Consider the following 23,204-nt stretch of genomic DNA (forward strand, 5'->3'; position numbering starts at 1 on the left):
ATCACTATAATTATAAATAGATCTGTGTGGAAAAGATTTTTGCCATCCTGCAAAATTTTTTGGAGATTCCAAAAAAAATTCCCATTCCAAGTTGGGACAAAAAAAAATCTAAATCTTGAAAATGTGCATGAACCAAAAAAAAAAATCTGGTTGGCTCAATCAAAATGTTTCATTTGGATAACTTCAAAAACATTTAATTTTGATTTCAACCATTTTTAACTGTAAAAAAATATACTATAATTAGATTAAATTTCTAAACAAAAAGTAATTTTGAATGAAAAAACCAGAATTTTCATTTTGAAAATGTTGAGACAAAACATTTTGACGATTTCAAAACTTTTTTCAATAAATCTCTCTAAACCAACCCTTTCCCACAAAACGTTTTCATTTGAATGAATTGGCATTTTCTGACCAAAAAAAACCCAAAACAAAACACCATTCTTCAAAAAATCCCCAACCATCTCTAATTGTAAACATCCTAATTTATGGCAATTACATTCTGTACATTGGATGACCCAATGTACAGAATATGCTTTAAATAAAATTATGTTAAAACTTCTAAATATCTCAGCTGGAAGTGATAAAAAGCTAGATAGCATTTTAACAGCTATCCCTGAGTAAAGGGGTAAGGCATAGCTGCACTGACCCAGGAGGAGCCCAGGGAATGAACTGTGTTTCAGTTTTCTGCTGGAGCTGACCAGTAGACAGTTACTTCATACTGACCCTTGCACCAACTCTTTTGTCCTGGTTAGGGTAACCAAGTGTCCGGTTTTTTACCAGAATACCTGGTCGAAAAGGGATCCTGGCAGCTCTGGTCAGCACATCTAACAGGGTCGTTGACTATCCGATGGCGGTGCAATACAGCGGGGCTGGCAGGCTCCCTGCTAGACTCTGTGCTGCTTGGCTCCCAGGAAGCAGCCAGCATGTCCCCCCTCTGCCTCCTACACATAGGAGCAGCCAGGAGGCTCCGCGTGCTGCCCCTGCCCCAAGCGCCAGTGCCATCCCCTGAGGGGGCAGTGCCTGTGGATGGGACAGTGCACACAGCCGCCTGGCCGCTCCTCCCCATAGGAGCTGAAGTGGGGGGGGGGACATGCTGGCTGCTTCTGGGAGCTTTTTGAGGTAAGCCCCACCTGGACCCCTCGTGCCCCAACCCCCTGCCCTAGCCCTGATCCCCCTCCCATCCTCTGAACCCCTCAATCTCAGCCCAGAGAAACCTCCTGCACCCCAAACCCCTTATCTCCAGCCCCACCCCAGAGCCCGCACCCCCAGCCAGAGCCCTCATACTCCCCCCACCCCACAACCCTCTGCCCCAGCCCAGAGCCCCCTCCAGCCCTCCGAACCCCTCAGCCCCAGCCCAGAGCCTCCTTATGCATCCCACATCCCTCAGCCCTGGTCCCATCCCAGAGCCTGCACCCCCAGCCGGAGCCCTCACCCCCTCTCACATCCCAACCCACTGCTTCAGCCTGGAGTCCCACCTCCCCCACACTCTGAACTCCTCATTTCTGGCCCCACTCTGGAGCCCGCACCCCCAGCCAGAGCCCGCACCCTCTCCTGCACCCCAACCCCCTGAGCCAGCCTGGTGAAAATGAGCAAGTGAGTGAGGGTAGAGAGAGCGAGCAACAGAGGGAAGGGGGGATGAAGTGAGCAGGGATGGAGTAAAAAATTGTAAGTAGAAAATTGGCAGCCCTAGTTCTGACCTATGCTGGGAAGAGCAGATCCCACCTCCCCCAGGCTCAAGCACACGGTGAATGGAGAATACTGAGTGCCCAGCCCTGCTCTTCCCCAGCAGCTCCGATGCAGTGAGGCAGTACAGGGAAGCACACAGGGCAGGGAGAAGAAGGGATTTACTCCTCTTTATGTCCTTGCCTGACTGCATAGAGCTAGGCCCAAATCCAGCACAAAATTATTGGAACCCCCCACTGAGTAATTTAGAACATTCTCTGGTGAGAACACTACCGAGTATGCAAGGATGGATCAATCCTGCATTAGCAGGGGAATAGATATAATGATGCAATCGGTATTTTCCAGCTCTTATCCCAATGATTCTATAATCTGATTTAAAAAAAAAACAGTTTTTTAAAACTTGGGGGAAATTAACCCTTGAGCAGAGGGTGGGCACAAGGCCAATTTGCCACTTAAGTCATACTTAAGGACTTTTTTACACAGTTTAAGTGGGATTAACTTGTGCATAGGCCTTGAGGTAGAACCTCTTTACCAGGGTTAATTCAATATTGAATACTCCAGGCATTCAAAAATTGTGAATCAGGCCCCGCCAATTCATGATTGGCTTAAAAATTATGAGGCAGGAAATTGGGTCTCTTTTTTGCGCAAAAGGATTGAAATTTGCATGCGCAAATATTGGGGGTATGATTTTACCCCACATATATGCAAAACTGGTCTTCATTCAAACCTTCACTCTTCTTGGCCTGTGCTATCATCAGGTCTTTTCAGCTAGGACATCAATGTGGTCAGATGTTAGGATGCTTGTGTGTGTTCCCCCTGTGTGCTGTTCCAGTGCTGTGCAGGCAGCTGGCACAGCAGATCTCGAGCGAATCGCCCAATGACCACAAGATCGGTTAAGGTACTAAGGCACCCAGCCGGGTTTATTGTCAACAAAGCATGGTCCTAGCTCCCTGAATCAATGTCCTCAGTTATACTAGCACATGTATGCCCATGACAATGGATGCAGCTCAGTGAATGGTGGGACTTTCCATTCCCACCTCGGCTGACCAAAGAATGGATCAGTGTGTTCTTGTTATCTTTGGAGAATGTGCTGGTATCGAGGTGTTCTGGTACCATCCTTCTAGAATGTGCTTGCGTGAGTGCTCTGTGCCCAGCACCTCTTAGGAATATGTGTTTTTGCAATATCAGCCCTGTGCTTGCCAAATTCTGTGAGCAGGGCCTGCCTCTTGCTCATAACCTGAGTTTGCTTCATATCAGCATAGTTTTGACCACTACTTTAGTTCAGGCATCAAGCCTCATACCAGCCTCTGACACAAGGGCTTCCTACTACACCACTATTGGCAGAAAGAGGGACAAAATGATTCACCAGTATGACCTCACGTTTTCTGCAACATATCACACCTGATTTCAGAAGAACCAGCTCATTAGCACTAAATTTTGCAGAAAACTGAATATTCCTGCATTGCCCCAGTGGCATTCCAACAGCTACATTGCAAATCATATTATCCTCCTATGCAAGAAAGTAAGAATGAGTAAGAACACACACATACATCCGTACATAGGCTACTCAGATCTTAGGTCCAAGTATTTTGGAGTAAACGAGGCTACTGGCTGACCAGAATAATTGCAACATTGTGAAATAGGTAGCAGTTTACTACCGGCATAAGCCAGTAGTAAATCTACTACCTCCATAAGTAAGGGGCAAGCAAAAGAGGAATTGTGACTCATATGTGTATCTGGACTCACAATGCCTCTCAGGGCTACTTCTCATTTGGTGCACTGTATGCACCACAACTTGCTCAGGGCTGTACCTAAACTCACACTCTCGTCCTAAGGATGTGGCATGATGCCTGGTAAAGAAGGAAGATAATGCTGGAATTTGAGCTGTGTGGAAGTCTGTGTCTGTGAGCTTAGTTGTTTGCTTTAATAACCACCTTCTGTTTAAGAAAGAAATATACAATGACATGGAGGCACCTTGCTCCCCATCATTTAGGGCTGAAAAAGAAGTGCTGCTGTTTTGACTTCAGCACATAACACTTGAAATTTGTAACAGGTGATGTGTCTGTTTAATAGATTAAAATTGCCCAGTGTCAATCTTGTGTTGTACCTATGTATTACAACCTATAGCTCTGTTGAACTGGGAGAACAAATCATGATTGTTTACAATTATTTTTTCAAATCTTTGTTGCTCTTCATTAAAAAATATATCTACACTAAAAAATCCTTTTCTGAAAATGGTTTTCAGCAGTGGATTCTGGTACTGAAAACTGTTTCAGCAAATGTAACTGAGACTTCCACCAAGAAGCACTGTACTGAAACAAATCCAAGAAACACTCTGGGAGGTCACCTTCACTTGCCCCTTTTTCCTTAAAGACAAGTTCTGCTCTGATAAGTGCCTATACAAATAGAATAATGGAATTCCCATATTTATTGTCTCTCCATTACTCTGCATCACATTTAATCATTTTGCAAGGAAAAGGTGGTGGTGTATTCCCCATTACCCCAGCCCTGCAAACTATGTTTTTTCCATCTCATTTAGGGTGACCAGATGTCCTGATTTCATAGGGACAGTCCCGATTTTTGGGTCTTTTTCTTATATAGGCTCCTATTACCCCCCACCCCGTCCCTATTTTTCACATTTGCTGTCTGGTCACCCTAATCTCATTCATCATCACCACAAATAAAGATTCTACAATTGGATCTTAGTTAACATTCTGCTGATGGTGCATTAGTCAGAAAAGAATTAATCTCTGCAGTTGCAAACAGGAATAAAAGGTAGCAAATTTTTTGTTTTCATTACTGTAAGCATATATGACTGAATATGCAGTGGGGACAAATCTGGGAATTCAGAGCTATCATGGTCACATAGCCGCTTTTCTGGCCACAATTTCACTTTAATTATTTTTCTTTTCCAGAATTTACTGGTTTTACTGGTTTTATTTTGACATAGTTGTCAACTTCCAATAAAATGTGTTTCCTGCCAGGAATAGTTAGTCACCTAACCAGAATTTACTTTCCTGTTTCAGATCTTCATAGATGTTTGCTGATAAAATTAATACTATTATCTGTGTATCAAAACAGATGTCCACAACTTTTCACGTTGCTGAATTAACTAGCCATAGGTGCCATCCAGGTAGTTGAACACATAGATTTACCCATCAGGAGTAGGAAAATTTGCTCATAATACATAAAACATCTGTAAAGCATGTTTTACCTTAGTCACGTCTTTCAAGAGAGTTTTCTCAATTGAATTTGCTATACACACAGAATTTTTCCCCAGTCAAGAGCAACTGTCAAATCTTAATCTAACAAATGATTCACTGTATGTGATTCTTAAATCTACTTCTCAAATTTGAAAGTCAAATATGTTACTTTTTGGAATTGTGCTAATTTTTAAACAAATTTAAACTAAAGAACAATTAGGCTACTCAGTTTTGCACCAATATTCCCCAAAATTTTTAGCTGGTTTGAGCAAACAATTTACTTATTTTTCTTTAGGGAGAATCACTACATTTTTGCTGAAGCTAATTTCCAGCCTTAGGAAATTAGTCACTGGTAACATTTCTTTTGTGTGATGTCACATGCACGCATAAAGAACGAGGACTAATTGTGGCACCTTAGAGACTAACAAATTTATTTGAGCATAAACTTTCATGGGCTAAAACCCACTTCATCAGATGCATGCAGTGCAAAATACAGTAGGATGATATATAAACACAGAGGACATGAAAAAATGGGTGTTGCCATACTAACTATAATGAGAGCAATCGGTTAAGGTGGGCTATTATCAGAAGGAGAAAAAAAATTTTGTAGTGATAATCAGGATGACCCATTTCCAACAGTTGACAAGAAGGTGTGAGTAACAGTAGGGGGAAATTAATAATAATTAGCATGGGGAAATAGGTTTTACTTTGTGTAATGACCCATCCACTCCCAGTATTTATTCAAGCCTAATTTAATGGTGTCCAGTTTACAATATTGATATTGAAAAATATGAAATTGAAAAATATGTGCCAGCAATGCCCCTCTGCCATGTACATTGGTCAAACAGGACAGTCTCTACGCAAAAGAGTAAATGGACACAAATCAGATGTCAAGAATTATAACATTCAAAAACCAGTTGGAGAACACTTCAACCTCCCTGGTCACTCGATAACAGACCTCAAAGTCACAATACACCAACAAAAAAAATTCAAAAACAGACTCCAGCGAGAAACTGCAGAATTGGAATTAATTTGCAAACTGGACACCATTAAATTAGGCTTGAATAAAGACTGGGAGTGGATGGGTCATTACACAAAGTAAAACCTATTTCCCCATGCTAATTTTCCCCTACTGTTACTCACACCTTCTTGTCAACTAGTGTTTGCTTCGGTAGCTCATATACTAAAAAATTGGAATGATACAGAGAAGATTAGCATAGCCCCTGCGCAAGGATGACATGCAAATTCGTGAAGTGCTCCATATTAATTAGGATGATTTAGTTGGGGATTTGGGGCTTTGAGCAGGGGGTTGGACTAGATGACCTCCTGAGGTCCCTTCCATCCCTGATATTCTATGATTCTATGAACTGTTGGGAATGGGCCATCCTGATTATCATTACGAAAGTTTTTTTTTTCTTCTGCTGATAATAGCCCACCTTAACTGATTACTCTCTATGGCAACACCCGTTTTTCATGTCCTCTATGTACATATATGTTCCTACTGTATTTTCCACTGCATGCATCCGATGAAGTTGGTTTTACCCCACGAAAGCTTATGCTCAAATAAATTTGTTAGTCTCTGAGGTGCCACAACTACTCCTCGTTCTTTTTCCTGATACCACTCTGAAACATGCACACATGTATTCCTCTTCTCCTACTTCAGTCTTAGAACAGAGTCATTTTCAGAAAAGGGATGAATAAAGCACTTACAGAAAGACCTTATCTGAGGGTGTTTGGGGGCTTTTTTGGTCATTTGTTGTTGTCTGGTACATTCCAAAGGCAAAGGGGGTACATTTATAGTTCCGTTGTATTTATAGCATTTTAAATTGAGTTCTGGACTCCTTCATCTGTACTTCTGAGACACAGTCCAGTTTAGAAGTTATTAGCTCATGTCAAAGTTTGACTATATATTTAAACTGCAGCTATGTGTCATTTCATGCCTCCCACACAATAGGTTCTCCCCTCTTGAGGACAGTCCATTAACATTTAGAGGGATGTTCCCATCCCACACTGATGCACTGGCTTTTTTCAAAGCAGATTATCATTAAAACGGGGAGAAATAATAGCAGTTTTCAATCAATTGCAATTGTTTGGGAATTTGGGTCAAAGTCAGCAAAAAGTTTCAGCTGAAAAAATGGGGGGGGGGGGGAAATCCAAAAAAGTCAAAATGTTTCAACATTTTTCTAAATGAAACATTTGGACTTTTCACTTCACCAAGACATTTCATTTAGAAATTTAGCTAGATTTAACCAAAATAAAAATACCCAAAAAAGGTTAATAAAAATCACCCAAAACCAAAATGAAACATTCAATTTTGTATCAAATTAAATGATTCTTTCAAAGTGAAACAATTATTTTTGTTTCAGTGAGAAAAAACAAAAGAGTATTCATTTGGGTTGATCTGAAATTATTTGTTTTTCTAGTTTGGCCCCTAAACTGAAAAATCAGTTATTCACTCTGCTCTGATCATCATTCACCCTCTTTGTATCTGTGAGTTCCATGTTTAATTGCTTATTTTAATCAGGGTATGGCATACTCACAGGTCCTTTGAAGCCCTTATTATCTATTTAACTCTAATATGATTTATTTTTTATGGTAACTCCGATTGTCACATCAAGATACATCTTCCTCCCATGACAGGAGAGGAGACACTACCAAGATTAAGCCACTCCTGCACAGCTCTGCTCTGTGTGTGCCTCAGCTTTTCAGGAGCCAGCTGTTCAACTGAGAAACAGCTGACAGCTGGTGCAATGTTCCTCTAAGGATTTACTTTCCACACTACTACCCAGAGCAATTGGGCCTGCTTGTAGGCCAGAGAGCTTCATCTGAAGAAAACAGAAGAATCTGTTTTTGCTGCACGCACAGCTTCTGTTGCCTCCTAACAGATGGCACAAGGGTCTATCTCATCTCCTCCCTGCTGAGCAACACGCTTGAAGTAGAAAGATGATATTACCACTGTAAATGGCATTAGTGAGACCATTACTAACATAGTGTATCCAGTTCTGGTATCCACACTTTGAAAATCATAGAATCATAGAATCACAGAATTCAAGATCAGAAGGGACCATTATGATCATCTAGTCTGACCTACTGCAAGATGCAGGCCACATAAGCCGATCCACCCACTCCTGAAATAATTCTCTCCCTTGACTCTGCTGTTGAATGCTCCAAATCATGATTTAAAAACTTCTAGTAGCAGATAATTCACCAGCAAGTGACCCCTGCCCCATGCTTCGGAGGAAGGCAAAAAACCTCCAGGGCCACTGCCAATCTACCCTGGAGGAAAATTCCTTCCCGACCCCAAATATGGCGATCAGCTGAACCCCGAGCATGTGGGCAAGACTCTCCAGCCAGACCCTCTGGAAAAAGGCTAACAATATCCTATCATTGACCCTTTGTACTAATTACCATTGTGGCACGTTATTGACCTATTGACTAAACCCGTTATCCTATCATACCATCCCCTCCATAAACTTATCTAGCTTAATCTTAAAGTCATGGAGGTCCTTCGCCCCCACTGTTTCCCTCGGTAGGCTGTTCCAGAATTGCACTCCTCTGATGGTTAGAAACCTTCGTCTAATTTCAAGCCTAAATTTCCTGACTGACAATTTATATCCGTTTGTCCTCGTGTCCACATTAGCACTGAGCTGAAATAATTCCTCTCCTTCCCTGGTATTTATCCCTCTGATATATTTAAAGAGTGCAATCATATCTCCTCTTATCCTTCTTTTGGTTAAGGAAAACAAACCGAGCTCCTCAAGTCTCCTTTCATACGACAGGCTTTCCATTCCTTGGATCATTCTAGTGGCCCTTCTTTGTACCCGTTCCAGTTTGAATTCATCCTTCTTAAACATGGGAGACCAAAACTGCACACAATACTCCAAATGAGGTCTCACCAACGCCTTATATAACGGGACTAGCACCTCCTTATCTCTACTAGAAATACCTCGCCTAATGCATCCCAAGACCGCATTAGCTTTTTTAGCGGCCACATCACATTGCCGACTCATAGTCATCCTACAATCAACCAGGACTCCTAGGTCCTTCTCCTCCTCCGTTACTTCCAACTGGTGCGTACCCAGCTTATAACTAAAATTCTTGTTAGTAATCCCTAAATGCATAATCTTACACTTCTCACTATTGTATTTCATCCTGTTACTAATACTCCAGTTTACAAGGTCATCCAAATCTCCCTGGAGGATATCCCGATCCTTTTCCGAATTGGCAATACCTCCCAACTTTGTGTCATCCACAAACTTTATCAGCCCACTCCTACTTTTGGTTCCGAGGTCAGCGATAAATAGATTGAATAAAATCGGACCCAAAACCGAACCTTGAGGAACTCCACTGGTAACCCCCCTCCAACCTGACAGATCACCCTTCAATACGACCCTCTGCAGTCTCCCCTTTAACCAGCTCCTTATCCACCTCTGGATTTTTATTTCGATCCCCATCTTTTCCAATTTAACCAGTAATTCCTCATCCGGTACCGTATCAAAAAGGCTGTTGACAAACTGGAAAGGGTTCTGAAAAGATCTACAAGAATGATTCGAGGTCTGGAAAACCTGCCATAGAATGAGAGATTAAGGAAATTCAATCTATTTCATTTATCCTGTGCTTATGCAGAAGTTCAAACTCAATGCCCCTTCTGGTTCTAAAATGTATGAATGATTGGAACATAGACTTTTCCATCTCTAGGCTGCAATCAGTGGAGTAGAGCGGGATCAGAGTGAAAGCTTCAGAAAGCATGACTGCAAGCCACCAGTGGCCTGTGATTTGTATATTGAGTAATAAGGCTCTAGGGACATAAGACTCTTACAAAACAATATTTTTGCTACAGTCATAAAAGTCACTTCTATCAGCATAGGCTATGGAAATAATTACCTAATGATTCTATGCTTTAAATGAATATGTTAATTATGAAATTAAACTATGTCTGATCTATAAAGATCCCTGCATCTAGTATCTTGTGAAAATAAAATAATGTGCAATAGTTTCAAATGACATATCATTTGCAAGACTTTGATTTAGAAAGATACTATACTGATTTAGTTAAGTCAAACAATTTAAATATTTAAGGTAAGAAACTGAATGCATTTGTTCTTAATTATAAATTGCATTTCTGTCTCCTGCTCATATTGCCATCTTGCTCCTAAATAACTTTACTGACTTTTACAAATGTTGATTACCCAGCAGTTCCCACTGATGTCAAGAGGAGCTGCATATTACTTAGCACTTTTGAAAATCAGGCCATTTATTTAGCAGCCTAAGGACTTGTCTACACAAGAAAGATACTCTGGAATAAGGTAAGGTAGGGTGTGAATGCAAAGTGCAATAGCCATTCTGGAATAACTCTCTGTGAGGACACTCTTATTCCAGAATAAGAGTGCCTTTTTCTGGTTTATTTTAAGAAACTTCCAAAGTGGATTAAACTCAATCAGTAAAAGGCAGAATACCAATGTCCACATGGCAGCTTTTCTAGAATAGCTATTGTGGAATAGTTCATTCTGCAATAGCTTTTCTGGTCAATTTCCCCATGTACACAAACCCTAAATCATGTAACAAGCATTTAACATCAGATTGAAGTGACTAAACTAGATGTTTGGACCTGCATTAGTTGCTATCCTGCATGTTTTTCTACATTCCATTGGTCCTTTCTGTCTCTTGCTTACTCCCTGCTTTCTACTATTGGTAAAGCAGTAAAATGCAGTGTCTAAGTGGTGGAGAAGGAATGTATGATAGTGGTTGTTAAAGCACAGGACTGGGAGTCAGGTATTTTGAATATTATCCCTGGATGTGCTATTGACTTGCTGTGTTATTTTGGGTAAGTACTTATCCTCTCTGGGTCAGCCTTGGCCCTCCCTCCCCTTCTTCTGGACCATGCAATTGATTCTTATTTAAAATTCTGTGGATGGGGAAGAGAAAGAAAGAGAGTTGGGCCCTCTGCTTTCTGTAAATAAAGATACCCACACTTCCCCAGACTCACAGGACACTTGTGAGATTGAAATCATTAGTGTTTCTAAAGCATTGTATGATTCTATGAGGAAGGCCCAGGGCCGGCTCTAGCGATTTTGCCACCCCAAGCTGCAAAAAAAAAAAAAAAAAAAAAAAAAAAGCCGTGATCACAATCAGCAGCAATCCGGTGGCAGCTGTACCACCGCTTCTTCTACGGTGGCAATTCGGCAGCAGGTCCTTTGCTCCAAGAGGGAGTGACAGCCCCGACGCCGAATTGCCGCCAAACGGCCGGATGTGCCGCCCCCCTCTTCATTGGCCACCCCAGGCACCTGCTTGCTACGCTAGTGCCTGGAGCAGGCCCTGGGAAGGCCCTATAGGAGTGCAGAGTATTAATATTATTGTAGGTATTTGTGTGTATTTAATACATTTTCCACTGCTAACATTGAAAGGACATGTGAGTAAATGTATCTGAAACTGATAATGTTTGAAAAATATACAAATTACTTCCATGTTGTGTCACTTGAGTTTTAATCTGTCAAAGAGTCACATTTCATATAGAGTTGAAATTGTAAAGAAAAATATCTATTGAGTATTAGCTCTTTATTAGGCAAACACTAAATTGTCTGCTAGGGCAGGTACAGTAAACAGTGGAAAGGAAGTTAATTAACATCCCAAAAGGAGCCTTTACAACATTTCCCTGAGGGAGAAGGATGCAACATGTTTACAAAGAGGCTTACTGTGTATACACTCCTTTACAGGAATTTTGTAGATCAGTGAAACTGTAGAGGAAACTGGAACCAGCCCTGTGTAACCAACACAGGAATTATAATGGAGAATGATTTGGGAGAAACAGACAAGAGTCAGACCAATATCCCCTGGCTAAAGACACTGGAGGGATACCATTTTGTGAGGGAAATGGTATAAGTAAAGCTATGATACTAAAAAGGTGCTGCAAGGCAATGATGAATTAGGCTCACAGTGTTCAGTGCTTTAGCCAACCTGGTAAAAATGCAGGGGACTGCCGCAAGCAGTGAGTCTATTAATTAACAACAATCCACATGGTTTCATGAAAAATAGGTCTTCTCAAATGAACCTGATATCACAAGTCTGGCTAATTGTGCTGATATAATATACTTGGACTTTTGTAAACATTCTATCTAGTACCACATGGCATTCTGACTAAAAAACTGGCACTGTTCAAGATCAATATGACACACTTTAAATTGATTAAAAGTGGCTAATTGATATATTGGAAATGTTAATGGTGACTCTACAATGAGTGGGGGTGTTTCTAGTGGTTCTCGGCCCAACACTATTCAATATTTTTATCAATAATCTTCAAGAAAATACAAAATTGTTGCTGATAAAATTGGCAGATGATGCAAAAATTGGCGAAGTGGTAAATAAAGACATGGATAGCTCACTAATACAGAGCGATATGGATTGCTTGTCAACTGAGCACAATCAACAACATGTTTTAATACAGCCAAATGCAAGGTAGGATGACCATACATCCCATTTTGACCAAGACAGTCCCTTTTTTTAAGCCGTGTCCTGGCAATTCCGACTGATAAAAATGGGCATTTGTCCCGTTTGCTCTTTCCAACTTGATCAGTTGGCAAGAGAAAATGGGACAAATGCCCACTTTTGTCAAAAAAAAATGGTGTGTGGAGGAACGTGGATGGGAGACAAGCGGCAATGCCAGCCCTGCGCAGGGAGGAGGCAGGGCTCAAGTGGAAGGAAGGCAGGGCTCAGGTGAGCAATGACATCAGCCCTGCATGGGGAATGGCGGGCAGGGCTCTGGCAAGTGGCTTGGGCCAGCCCTGTGCAGGGGACGGGGGGTTCTCGGGATAGCTCCATGCGGTGTCCAAAGAATGTAGGCCAAATTTACATGATGGAGGGACTGTCTTCTGGAAAGCAGAGATTCTGAAAAGGAGTTGGGGTATCATGGTAGATAACTAAGTGAACATGAGCTTCCAATGTGATGTTGTAACTAAAAGATGTAATATGATACTTGGGTGGAATGGGGTAACTACATCCCAGCTAGATGGGAGGGAGTTCTAGAGAGATCTCAATATGGAAAAGTTGACAGACATTGATCTACCACATAAAGTCACTATAAGATCAAGTGGTTTGAAGCTAAAGCCAGCGAAGTTCAAAATGGAAATAAGATACAAATTCTTAACAATGGTGATAATTAATCACTGGAAAAACTTACCAACGGGTGTGGTGAATTCTCCATAATTTGGAATCTTGAAATCAAGATTAGATATCTTTCTAAAAGATATGGTCTAGTTCAGCAGCTCTCAAACTGGGATCCGAGGTCTCCTGGGGATCCAGGGGGTCCGTGAATCATGTCTGGGGCTGCAGGCCCCGCTGATCAACTCCTCCCCCTCCCTCCCAGTGCTTCCTGCACGCCATGGAACAGCTGTTCAGTGGCATGCAGGAGGCGCTGGGAGGGAGGGGGAGGAGGGAGAAAGAAGCAGAAAAGAGGAGGGGCAGGGGAGACGCAGGGGTGAAAAGAGGTGGGGTGGGGCCTTGAGGGAAGGGGTGGAAGTGGAGGCGGGACACCCCCAGGGAAAATTAGAAGCCAGGTTAGGGAACCGCAAAAACATTTAAATAAAAATGGGGGTCCTCGGGTTGCTAAAGTTTAAGAACCGCTAGTCCATATAGGGCTAGGTGCAGGAATCTCTAGGTAAAATGTATGCCCTGTATTGTGCAGGAGATCTGATTAGATAATCATAATAATCCCTTCTGACCTTAAAATCTATGAATTAGTTAGGAATGGTACATGGTCTTTGCAGAAGCATCTAAATTTTCTAGTACCAGCCCTTAGCCCTCAATGCTCAGCTTAAAAAAAATAATTACCTCATAATCTGGGACTTTATCCACCCTGGAGGCCCTGACAACAATTTTAACAGTCTATGTGATCTAGCCCTGACATCATAAGATTTTTGTTAAAATTACATTTGGCTGGGGGAGGGGACATTACCTTCAAATGTTGTTAGATTTCATTTCTAGCATTTGGTAATAGTTCTTTACCAAATGCTATTAATTAAACCTGCCAGATGGGAAAGATTAAAAACAGCCCAAAACTAATATCTTAAAGTCAAAATGACAGATATTCACATTCTCCAAGTCCCTCCCTATCAACCCCAGATTTGGGATTGTGGATTGGTGCTTATTACATCACATGAAGGTGGAGTGCCACGTCTCTCACAGGGCCCAATTCTGCATTCCACTGTGGTCCCTTTGCATTACTCCAGTGATGCAAAGGAGCTGCAAACCCAGCAGATCTTACCAACTGGAATTCCCTGTGCATAGACGGAATCTCTGCATGGCAAAGAGGCTCTGTAACATCCCCCTTGCAGACAACATAGGGGGAATGGCAAGGAGCACAGAAATATGACTGAAGCTATATTCCAGCCATCCCATAGTGTCAAAAGAGTCCTTTGGGACACAGGCAGCTGGGCATAAATAAGAGCAACCGTGAGGCTGCTCTAACTTTGTCCAGGAGCCAATCTAGTGCTCTGCCAGACCCAGAACTGAGGAACCACAAAGGTGATGCAAACATCAACCTCACCTCAAGTTATGTGCAGCTTTGCTGGGTCCAGGAATCAAGCCCACAGCATATCTGGCTTCTTAGATTTTCAGAATCTTTTACTATTTTGTAGGATTACTAGTACATGAAAAGTATTCACTGCACATAGCAGTACGTTCCAAAAACTCAAAAAAATCAGATTTTGCCCTCGCATTCTGGTGTTCTGACACTGCAGGGTTAGGGTAAGCTTGACACACAGCTCCAAGAATGCAGTCTTCCACATTCTGAAGTTTGGGAGCCATGCCGCTCTGCTGAGAGCTGCTGCTCCATGAATAAATCCAACAGGAATGGCTGAGTGGCATCAAAGGATGGGTTCTCTTTTGGCAACTCCCTCCACCTGCAGATTCCTCTAGTCAGCACTTCAGAAGCAGTGCTGCAGCTTCGCTTCTCCATAGTAATGAAGAGGAGTTCTGCAGTTCAGAATTACATGGGCGCCAACTGAATTCCAAGAAATGATGGATGCTCTCAGAATTCCCTCAAATGCCAATAGGAATTCCATAATATGCCCTAAAAATTGCCCACAATGCAGTGATCCGGGAAGTAATACAAGGGACTCTGGAATATCTTCCCAAACTCTCCATCATGCTGAAATCATTGGTGGTGCTGTGTGGTTACAAGTCTTGAAATGTGATACTACTTGTGACTATTCAGCTAAATCAATTTAAGTTGTATCCGTGCAATGTCTGCATGCAGACAAGACCTTGGAGATTTAATAAAATATTTCCATTGCAGCTCCCCACCCTCCACCCCACTTCGTCCTTTTTATAGCAAATATTCTGTTATCCCCAGGATTTCATCCCATTTTTTTGTTCACACAAGCAGGAATTCTGCCTTTGTTTATATCAAGCCCAGAAATAGCAATTCCTCCCCCTTTCATCATTTGAAGATCCTTTCTTGATGTATTCATAAAACAGAATAACTTTACACTACAGAATAAGTCAATTTACTATTTGAAACAGAGTTCTCTGCACAAGCCTGTGATATCACCTTAGATAGAATGATGAGTTCTGAGGCTCATATGAAATCTAATAGGCATGTGCCAGAGAATGTTATGTTGGCTATGTGCATGTTGGCAGGGAAACTTAGGGATGCACCTTCTGCAAGTCAGGGATTTATACCTATGTAAGAAGTGCTGCCCATCTCTCTCCTTTCCTCTCCCTCACCTGAACACCAGTGGAAAAGCAAGCAGAAAATTAGAGCAGCCAATTAACTATTAAGTGTTCTTATGTTTGGAAAATCCTGAGGGAGAAAGACAGAGAGAGACATCCCAGAGGTAGTGGTAGCTAGGAGAAGCCTTAGCATTATGTCTCTATTGGAGTGACATCAAAAGATAGCTGAAGAGGCCACAGACTGCTTTTCAAAATCATTGTATATTAATTATTAGTGCTAAGCACCAAAATATGCTCTAGTTATTGCCAAAATAACACTGCTATTCACAATTATTCATGCACATTGTGACTTAAGTGTAACTGTAGTTTAATGTATAGGACTCTGCAGTAAGTACCTATATCAGAAAGTATAAACGGCTATTTAACAATTACAATGTAATGGTTGTGCTCTCCTAGGTGGGATGTGTACCCAATAATGCCCCAGCTATAGTTCTGAGTGTAATCTATGCTAGTATCAAATGCCACTGAGGACATAGAAAAAAATGCTTGTTAGTTTCACCTTCAGCTCACATCTCCTTTCTTATCCTTAGGCTTCTCCCTTGTATTCTTCTGACCACAGCCCTTTATGAAACAGATGAAGAGAACACTTTTGTCTGTCCCCTTTTGATTGAGACTCTTGAATTGAGATAAGGGTCCAGACACCTTTTCCTTTTTAACTACCTCTCTTTTGAGGTTAAAAGGATTTGCTCTGTTTGGACTGGCCTGTGAGAAGTTACCAAAACCAATCTATGACTGATACAGGCTTCTTAAAATTAAACAATTTATTGAAAATAGAGAGGAAATTTTAATAAAACAAAAGATATGTGCAGAAAATATCTAGATTTTAATTGTTTATAAAATAGATTAGATAAAGTACTCGCTGCTTAGTTACAGAATAAGACAGGGAAAATGCATTATATTCTTAGAAATTCAGCTTTTCTCTTAGACCCTCTTGGACCAACAGCATGAGACATTGTTCTTTCTGGTTGCAGTGATCTGCCTGCTGTGCCAAGACCTGATTTCCAAATCTTTGATTGGTGATTCAGTTTTTGTTAAAGAACATTATCATAACAGGGTGAGTTACATCAGAAGTTCCACAAAGTACTCATAGATTAAGTGTAGCATCTGGGGAAAATGAAATTATCTCAGCGCTCTGTACAATGTTATTGTCCCCTCTTTCTGATAATAATTCCCCCTACTTCTGAAACAATCTCCCACCTTCTTGGCTCCAAATCCTGTTTTAAGTAATTTTGATCTTCAAAAGACAAGATGATTGAATTCTGACTTGCACATCCATTATTCTTGGCTATAAGTGTTGAGGTTTCATAAACTTGCAGTCTGTCTGTGCCAGTTTGTGTATTGGGGGTCCAAGAGACAGAAAGTATATTCCTCATTAAGGGGCTATGTTCAAAGGCACAAAGGGCAGGTAGGCACTCAACTCCCATTGAAAAATCAGTGGAAGTTGGATGCCTGACTCCCATCTGTGACTTTGAAAAATCTCTCCCTATAATCCCTCTTACCAACTTCCACTTGCTATGAAACTAATATTAGTGACATATACCACATTCTCTGTCACATTGCTCAGTTCCTTTATGTTAGGGTTGTTTATTGCCCTACAAAATTAAGTTCTACTCTAGAAGCTGCATGAATGTATAACCAAAGGGAGAAAAAAAGAATAAATGCACCTTATTTATTGGTCCCGTACTGAGACATGTCAAGTTTCCTCAACTCCTAAAACCAGATCCAAAGCCCTTTAAAGTCAGTAGACTTTGGATCAGGCTCCTAGAGAGCAGCAGATACTCAGCAGCTCACTGTATTTGGCCCTACATTTCTAAAACAACATAAAAAACAAAATCTAGCATGGCCAAGAAGGGTCTTATTCAAAGGCTATTGAAAACTCAATGGGAGTTTGGTTACTCACTTAATCCTCAATCCTACAAACACTTACACTTGTACTTAACATTATTCACATGAGCAGTTGTAGTAGTACCCATGTGCATAAAGTTAAATACATGCATAAGTGTTTGCAGGATTGGATCATTAAATTGGAGCAGGATCAGGCTTTTGATTTCCCTTGAAACAACCTTTGCATTTTCATAAATGTGCTTGAGAAAATATAGTACACACCCCCATCTGGCATGTGCCCCAATTCGGCAAAGGACTTAAGCATGTGCTTACCTTTAACATATTTAAGTGCTTTGCTTAAGAGTAGTGGGGTTAATCATATGCTTAAAGTTAAACATGTACTTACAGCTTTCCTGAACTGTGGCCTAATTGAGAAAGTGCCTGGCAATGACTTGAATATAAATCATTGCATTTACAGTAAATGTATTCTTATATATTACAGAAATCACAAGCAGTAAATTAGCAATACTCATTTAACTTGCCAGAAAAATATCTGAATATATAAATGCTTTAAACTGTATAAGTCAACCAACCTGAATTAATTTAATTATTTGTATGGGCTTTTATTACAACTTTGTAAAAAAATACAATATATTTCAATACTTAAACAAAGTTGTCTCAAGGGAGATTTTGTAAAAAAACAATAAAAATTATTAATATTCCAAAGCATTACCATATGTAGACTTAAATATTATAAATGCACTTATAGTATGTCTCAATATATTCAAAAATCAGACTCTTTCACTTGCTATCAAGCCCTGAATTCAATGTTCTGTTTCCCCGTTAGGAGATGATGATGGCTCTGTATCTGTGATGTATGCAACTGTTATGTCCTAAGAGATGCACACTCCCTGGTCAGTGATTATGTCATGAATAGAATGTAGGTCTCCTGCTCTAACCAACAGACCACGTATTTTTGTCAATCTCAGCAACTGGGCAAGGACTGAGTAGGTCTGGTAATTTAACAACACTATCACTCACGTTTTGTCCACATTAGAATTAAGACAGCAGCTGAGTAGAATCCTGCACTGGCATAACTAAAATTTAGAGGATAGACTGACAACTTTTTCTCAGGTGCTGTCATTCTGGTACCTTTCATGAGTGCTAAGTTATTTAATTGTGACTGTTAAGCATACACTACTGATCAAAATATGCTATATATTTTCTAAACACAGAAAAGACCATTTATATTTTAATAAATTATAATAATGTTAACCTGTTCACATGGTACATACATATGTCAATTGATTACAGTCCCAATTAATTCTATAGATAACCTCATTCTATCTTCACTAATTGAAGGACCTAAGAAAAGTGTATCAATTAAAACAAGCACAGCCATTCTCAAAATCAAATCTGCACTTTTTTTACACTGTACCCATTAGAGGATTGTATATGAACTCTCTTATACATTAAGATGAATTAACATCCTATGATCATTGAGGGCTAGCTGATATTCAATATTTCCCCAGGTCATTGCTATTAACAATCAACAGGAATTCAAAGCTACATACCAGGTTTATGTCAGGACTCTACTTCTTAATTTCCCTGGAGCATTAAACAGTAAAAGTGGAGTTTTTAACAAGACTGTTATTCAACCCACTGAGAAACAGAACCTATTTTCTAAATACTTTTAGTGTTAACTTTCTAGTTCAGAAAGCAAATTCTGTGTTAATAAATAACATAGATATACTCGACAAAGGTTTTGAGGTTTATATAAAAGTGTAGCAGCTTATTGAATATTATTGGATCCTTATATGTAAAGGGAAAATTTTGTCCAAGTTTGCCTATTTTATTTTCTTGACACATTTTTATAATAATACCATCTTTAGGAGTCAGCAGTTTATATAAGATAATGTAGAGAAGAATGAATTAGTAAAATTGTGAGTATTTCTCACAAATATTGTGCTTATATAAAATCAGGTATTGTCATTCAGAAAAAAAAACATAATCCTTTTCATTATCATTTCACTGTTCACTGGCATTCATTTTCTAAGGACAACTAATGACTATCTTAGGCTCATCATGTCTGTATTCTATTTCAACATATTATTTGCATTAATACAAAAAATGCTGTCTTAGAATGTTTGCTTAGAATTTGTGTCTTCAATTATATTCATTTCCCCTTAAAGAGATCTGAAAAATTACTATGCTAAAGATAATATAGTTGTATGTAAATAAAAAGCAGGAGCTACAGAATAAGAGATTCCCTAAATAATTTCTGGATTAGACGTATTACAATGAAAGCAGCCTATCCTTGATGATCTCAGTTTATTTCTCAGATTCTGGGGACAGAGTGGGAGAAAACAGGGCTTTTTCTTAAAACAAATTAGGACAGGGAAGATGTTCAATAGTTAATTGCTTTACCAGGTTTGTTGGAAATGGATATCAGACACCACTATTACACAAGAAATGACTGCCATCTTCAGGAAAGGTTCATTATTGAATCAGCATTTATTGGCTGCAAACACACGTTTATTAAAGTTGTGACGAAAATCAAGTGTAATTCAGCAAAAAATACTTTTTCAAACCCCAGATCCCTCTATAAATTAAAGAAAACGAGAAATTCCTGTACCAAATCTGTCATCGTTTCCTGCCCAATGTCCTCCTTCAGCCTCAAAGAAACAAATCTGAAACATAGGTCTTTTAGGAATTATGTGTAGCATATTCACAACACGGAGAAACTGCAAATTTAACTCTTTGTGAACATTCGCTGCTTTGATTTCACAACACTGTATTCATGCTGTCACCCCTGAAATTCGCCTGCATTCCTTAACGATCGTGTGTGTGTGTGTGTGTGTGCGCGCGCGCACCACACGCAATTGATACGACTACATAACCTATTAATCGTAACAAATGGGGTAGTGAGGACAAGGAGATGTAGATCTCTACATCAAACAGGGTAATGCTTACGCTGAATAAATCTGCGAGAACTAGAAGACGAAGACGTATTCCCATCCTTACATTGCATTCACCCTCCAAATACACCTCTGGAAGGACGTCCCTGCCTGCTCAGGCCGTGCAAGCTAAAGCTGAAATGTGACAAAACCCACAAGCTCCTTTTCCCACCTCCTCACAGAGCTTCCCTCAGCTACATCAATTTCCAGTCAAATCCAAACGCTGCATTTTATAAATCCGGATCGCAGGGCCAGCTCATGGGGGGGGGGAAGGGGGAAGGTCATTGACGTGCATCTGTTGCTTAATAAATCGAAACCGCACTGGGAAAGAGATACAGCCTGAGGTTCTCAACGCAGAAAGCATCAATTAAACCCATCCTTCTACAGGCTTCTCTCAAGAAGAAGGGCAGCAAACCCAAGCTATCACACAACCTAGCAACCCAGCCACCTGCCCGGCCCTGCCCCCACCTTGTCACCGTGCCCCCGTCTTCCCCAACAAGCCAGCAGAGGTGGCATCGGCCGCACTCTGCTCTCAGCGACACCGCTATAAAATGCGGAGCAAGCCCATTGATGCCCGCAGACCTAGTCCGGCCGTGCCCTGGTGTCACTGACAGCACAACATGGCCCGTCCGCCCCGCTGCCTGCCTCTCCCACACCGCACCCTGGGTATCTCGCTCCGTGGCAAAACCCCACTGCAGCCCTAAACATCTGCCAGCTGTTTGCACTCCATGTTGACACACAAGGCTGATGCCCGGAGCACAGCTCGCGGGTCAGGCCAAGTGGGGAGAGCAATCAGCTGCGCATCAACCTGTCCGCATGCCCCAAGGTCCGGGGCTCTGGGAGCTTGGGGGGGGGGATGTCCTTCCCTCTCCGAGCACCTGCCGCATCCCCCGGACTTCCCGGGGCACCTCCCCTGCACACCCCAGGCAGGCGGGGGGAGCGGGCAGCGGGCTGGCACTGCGAGGCTGCCGCCGGAGAACTGCATCCCTACCTCGGTGTCATAGAGCCGGAGGTCCAGCGAGTAGGGGTTGAGCAGGGACTCGTTGCGGATCTGATCCATGGCCAGCTGCACGGCGGGCAGCACGCCCCGGCCGATCTTGCTCTTCTGGTCCTCCTCCGACTGGCTGAGCGGCATCAAGCCCATGATGGAGATCGGCGTGGTGGCGTTGGGGAGCAGCCCGGCCGCCCCCCGGGAGTGCCCCCGCGCCCAGCCCAAGCACAGGAGCAGCAGCAGCAGCAGCAGGGCAGGGCAGGCGGCGGCCGCGGCCGCGCGGGGTCTCTTCGGGGAGGGCGGCATGCTGCGGGCGGCGGCGAGGGCGCGGGCTCCCTCACGCCGGGCGCATCGCTGGGTGGCCGCTTCCCCCGGCCAGGCAAAGGGCGGCGGGGATGGGCGCGGGTCTGCTGCCCGCTCTGCACCGGCACCCCCGGCAATAATCCTCCTGGCAATGGCGCCGCCTCCTCCCCAGGTCCGCCCGCCGCAGCCGGCCGCGGCAAGGCGCGGAGAGAGCCCCCAGCCCGCAGCGGCCAGAGGGGACCTGCCTCCCCTTGCACTCAGCGCCGCAGCCGGCCCGCGCAGCCCCGCTCCGGCGTGCGGGAGGCGGCAGCCACCATAGCGGAGTTGCGGCACCGCGCACGGGAAGGCTGAGGAGAGAAGCCCCCTGCGGAGGCCGGGCGGCGGCGGAGGGACGCGCTGCCTCCCGGGTCTGGGGGAGACGCTAGTGCCGCATTCCCCTGAAGCCGGCAGCCGCTGGCGCTCGCCCCCCCGCCGCACGCGCCCCGCAGCTCGCCGGACGGGAGAGGCGGGAAGGGACACGCTCCCCCTTTCCTCCTGCAAGCCCGGCCAGGCGGCCCCGCCGCTGCATCCGCGCTGCCGCCGCCGCCGCCGCCGCTGCTTGGGGTTGTTGTCACCGGGCTTCTTCCCGCCGCGCGGAATCGCTGCTGAGGAGGAGACAGCGGAGTCAGGAGATGCGGGTTTGGGCACCTCCGCCAGCCTATAGGAGGGAGGGAGGGAGGGAGACTACTTGGGGGGCGGGGGGCTCGCTCCTGGCAGCTGTAGTCAGTGCCTGGGAATCCGAGACGTTTTCAGGTAGAAGGGTGCGCTGCGAACATAGAGGGACAGCTGGAAACGCGGGGGTGTTTGGTGTGTAGAGGCTTTTCCATGGAAGGGCTCCATTTGCAGTCCTACTTTTGGGTTAGAAGGAGATCTGTGGAAGCACAAACAGGTCATTACATGCCATGACTGGTATGGTGGCTGCCCGGGTGATTAATACAGCTCCGCATATATCAGCCCGGGCCCCCTCCACGGAAATTTTATGTAATCAGCTGGCAAGAACTGCCCTTCCCATCGCCCCATTCTACGATATAAACACTCTCCACACCCTTACAGTCACTATGCAAGCCCATCCTACCCTCATACTCCACCCCATTCACCCCTCCCCACACACACTAGCCCACAAATCCACAGCTACATTAAGCACATTCAAACACACCGCACCTCGCAGAGTTCCCTCCATCCCACACACATGCAATCAGTCCTCTGCCTAACACCTGGAGTGCCCACACAGGCGATACTCTGGGACATATGTATTCTGCTTTTGTAGAATTTGGCATTTTTCAAGATGCCATGGAATTCACCATTTTTCTGCAGTCTGGTGCCCTACAAATTCCCTTTGTTCTCCCTGCTTGCGATTGCAACTAAACAAATGAATGTTGCAGCAGAATTTAGCGTTGGCTCTGTGGAGTTAAAAGGTTGTTGCCATAGAATTTGGTCCCATTGTGCCTCAGAGAATATGGGCCCTATACACATTGTAGG

At 42.9% G+C, this 23,204-nt stretch overlaps 1 protein-coding gene and 1 non-coding gene across 2 annotated transcripts in view; one reads left to right on the forward strand and one right to left on the reverse strand.

Annotated features, from left to right (window-relative positions):
- GABBR2 (gamma-aminobutyric acid type B receptor subunit 2) overlaps window positions 1-21,622 on the reverse strand; it is a 900,562-nt gene extending 878,940 nt beyond the window's left edge. The window contains exon 1 of the mRNA XM_039527208.1: window positions 21,384-21,622. Within this exon, the coding sequence (XP_039383142.1) occupies window positions 21,384-21,536 (153 nt within the window). The 5' untranslated portion in view covers window positions 21,537-21,622. The remainder of the gene's footprint in view (window positions 1-21,383) is intronic.
- LOC120399709 lies at window positions 6,046-6,154 on the forward strand. The gene has a single exon (XR_005595312.1). It is a non-coding gene; the product is annotated as a U6 spliceosomal RNA (small nuclear RNA).
- Window positions 21,623-23,204: the final 1,582 nt, after the last annotated feature.

This window comes from Mauremys reevesii, linkage group 2 (genome assembly GCF_016161935.1).
Source record: "Mauremys reevesii isolate NIE-2019 linkage group 2, ASM1616193v1, whole genome shotgun sequence".
Lineage (NCBI taxonomy): Eukaryota > Metazoa > Chordata > Testudines > Geoemydidae > Mauremys > Mauremys reevesii.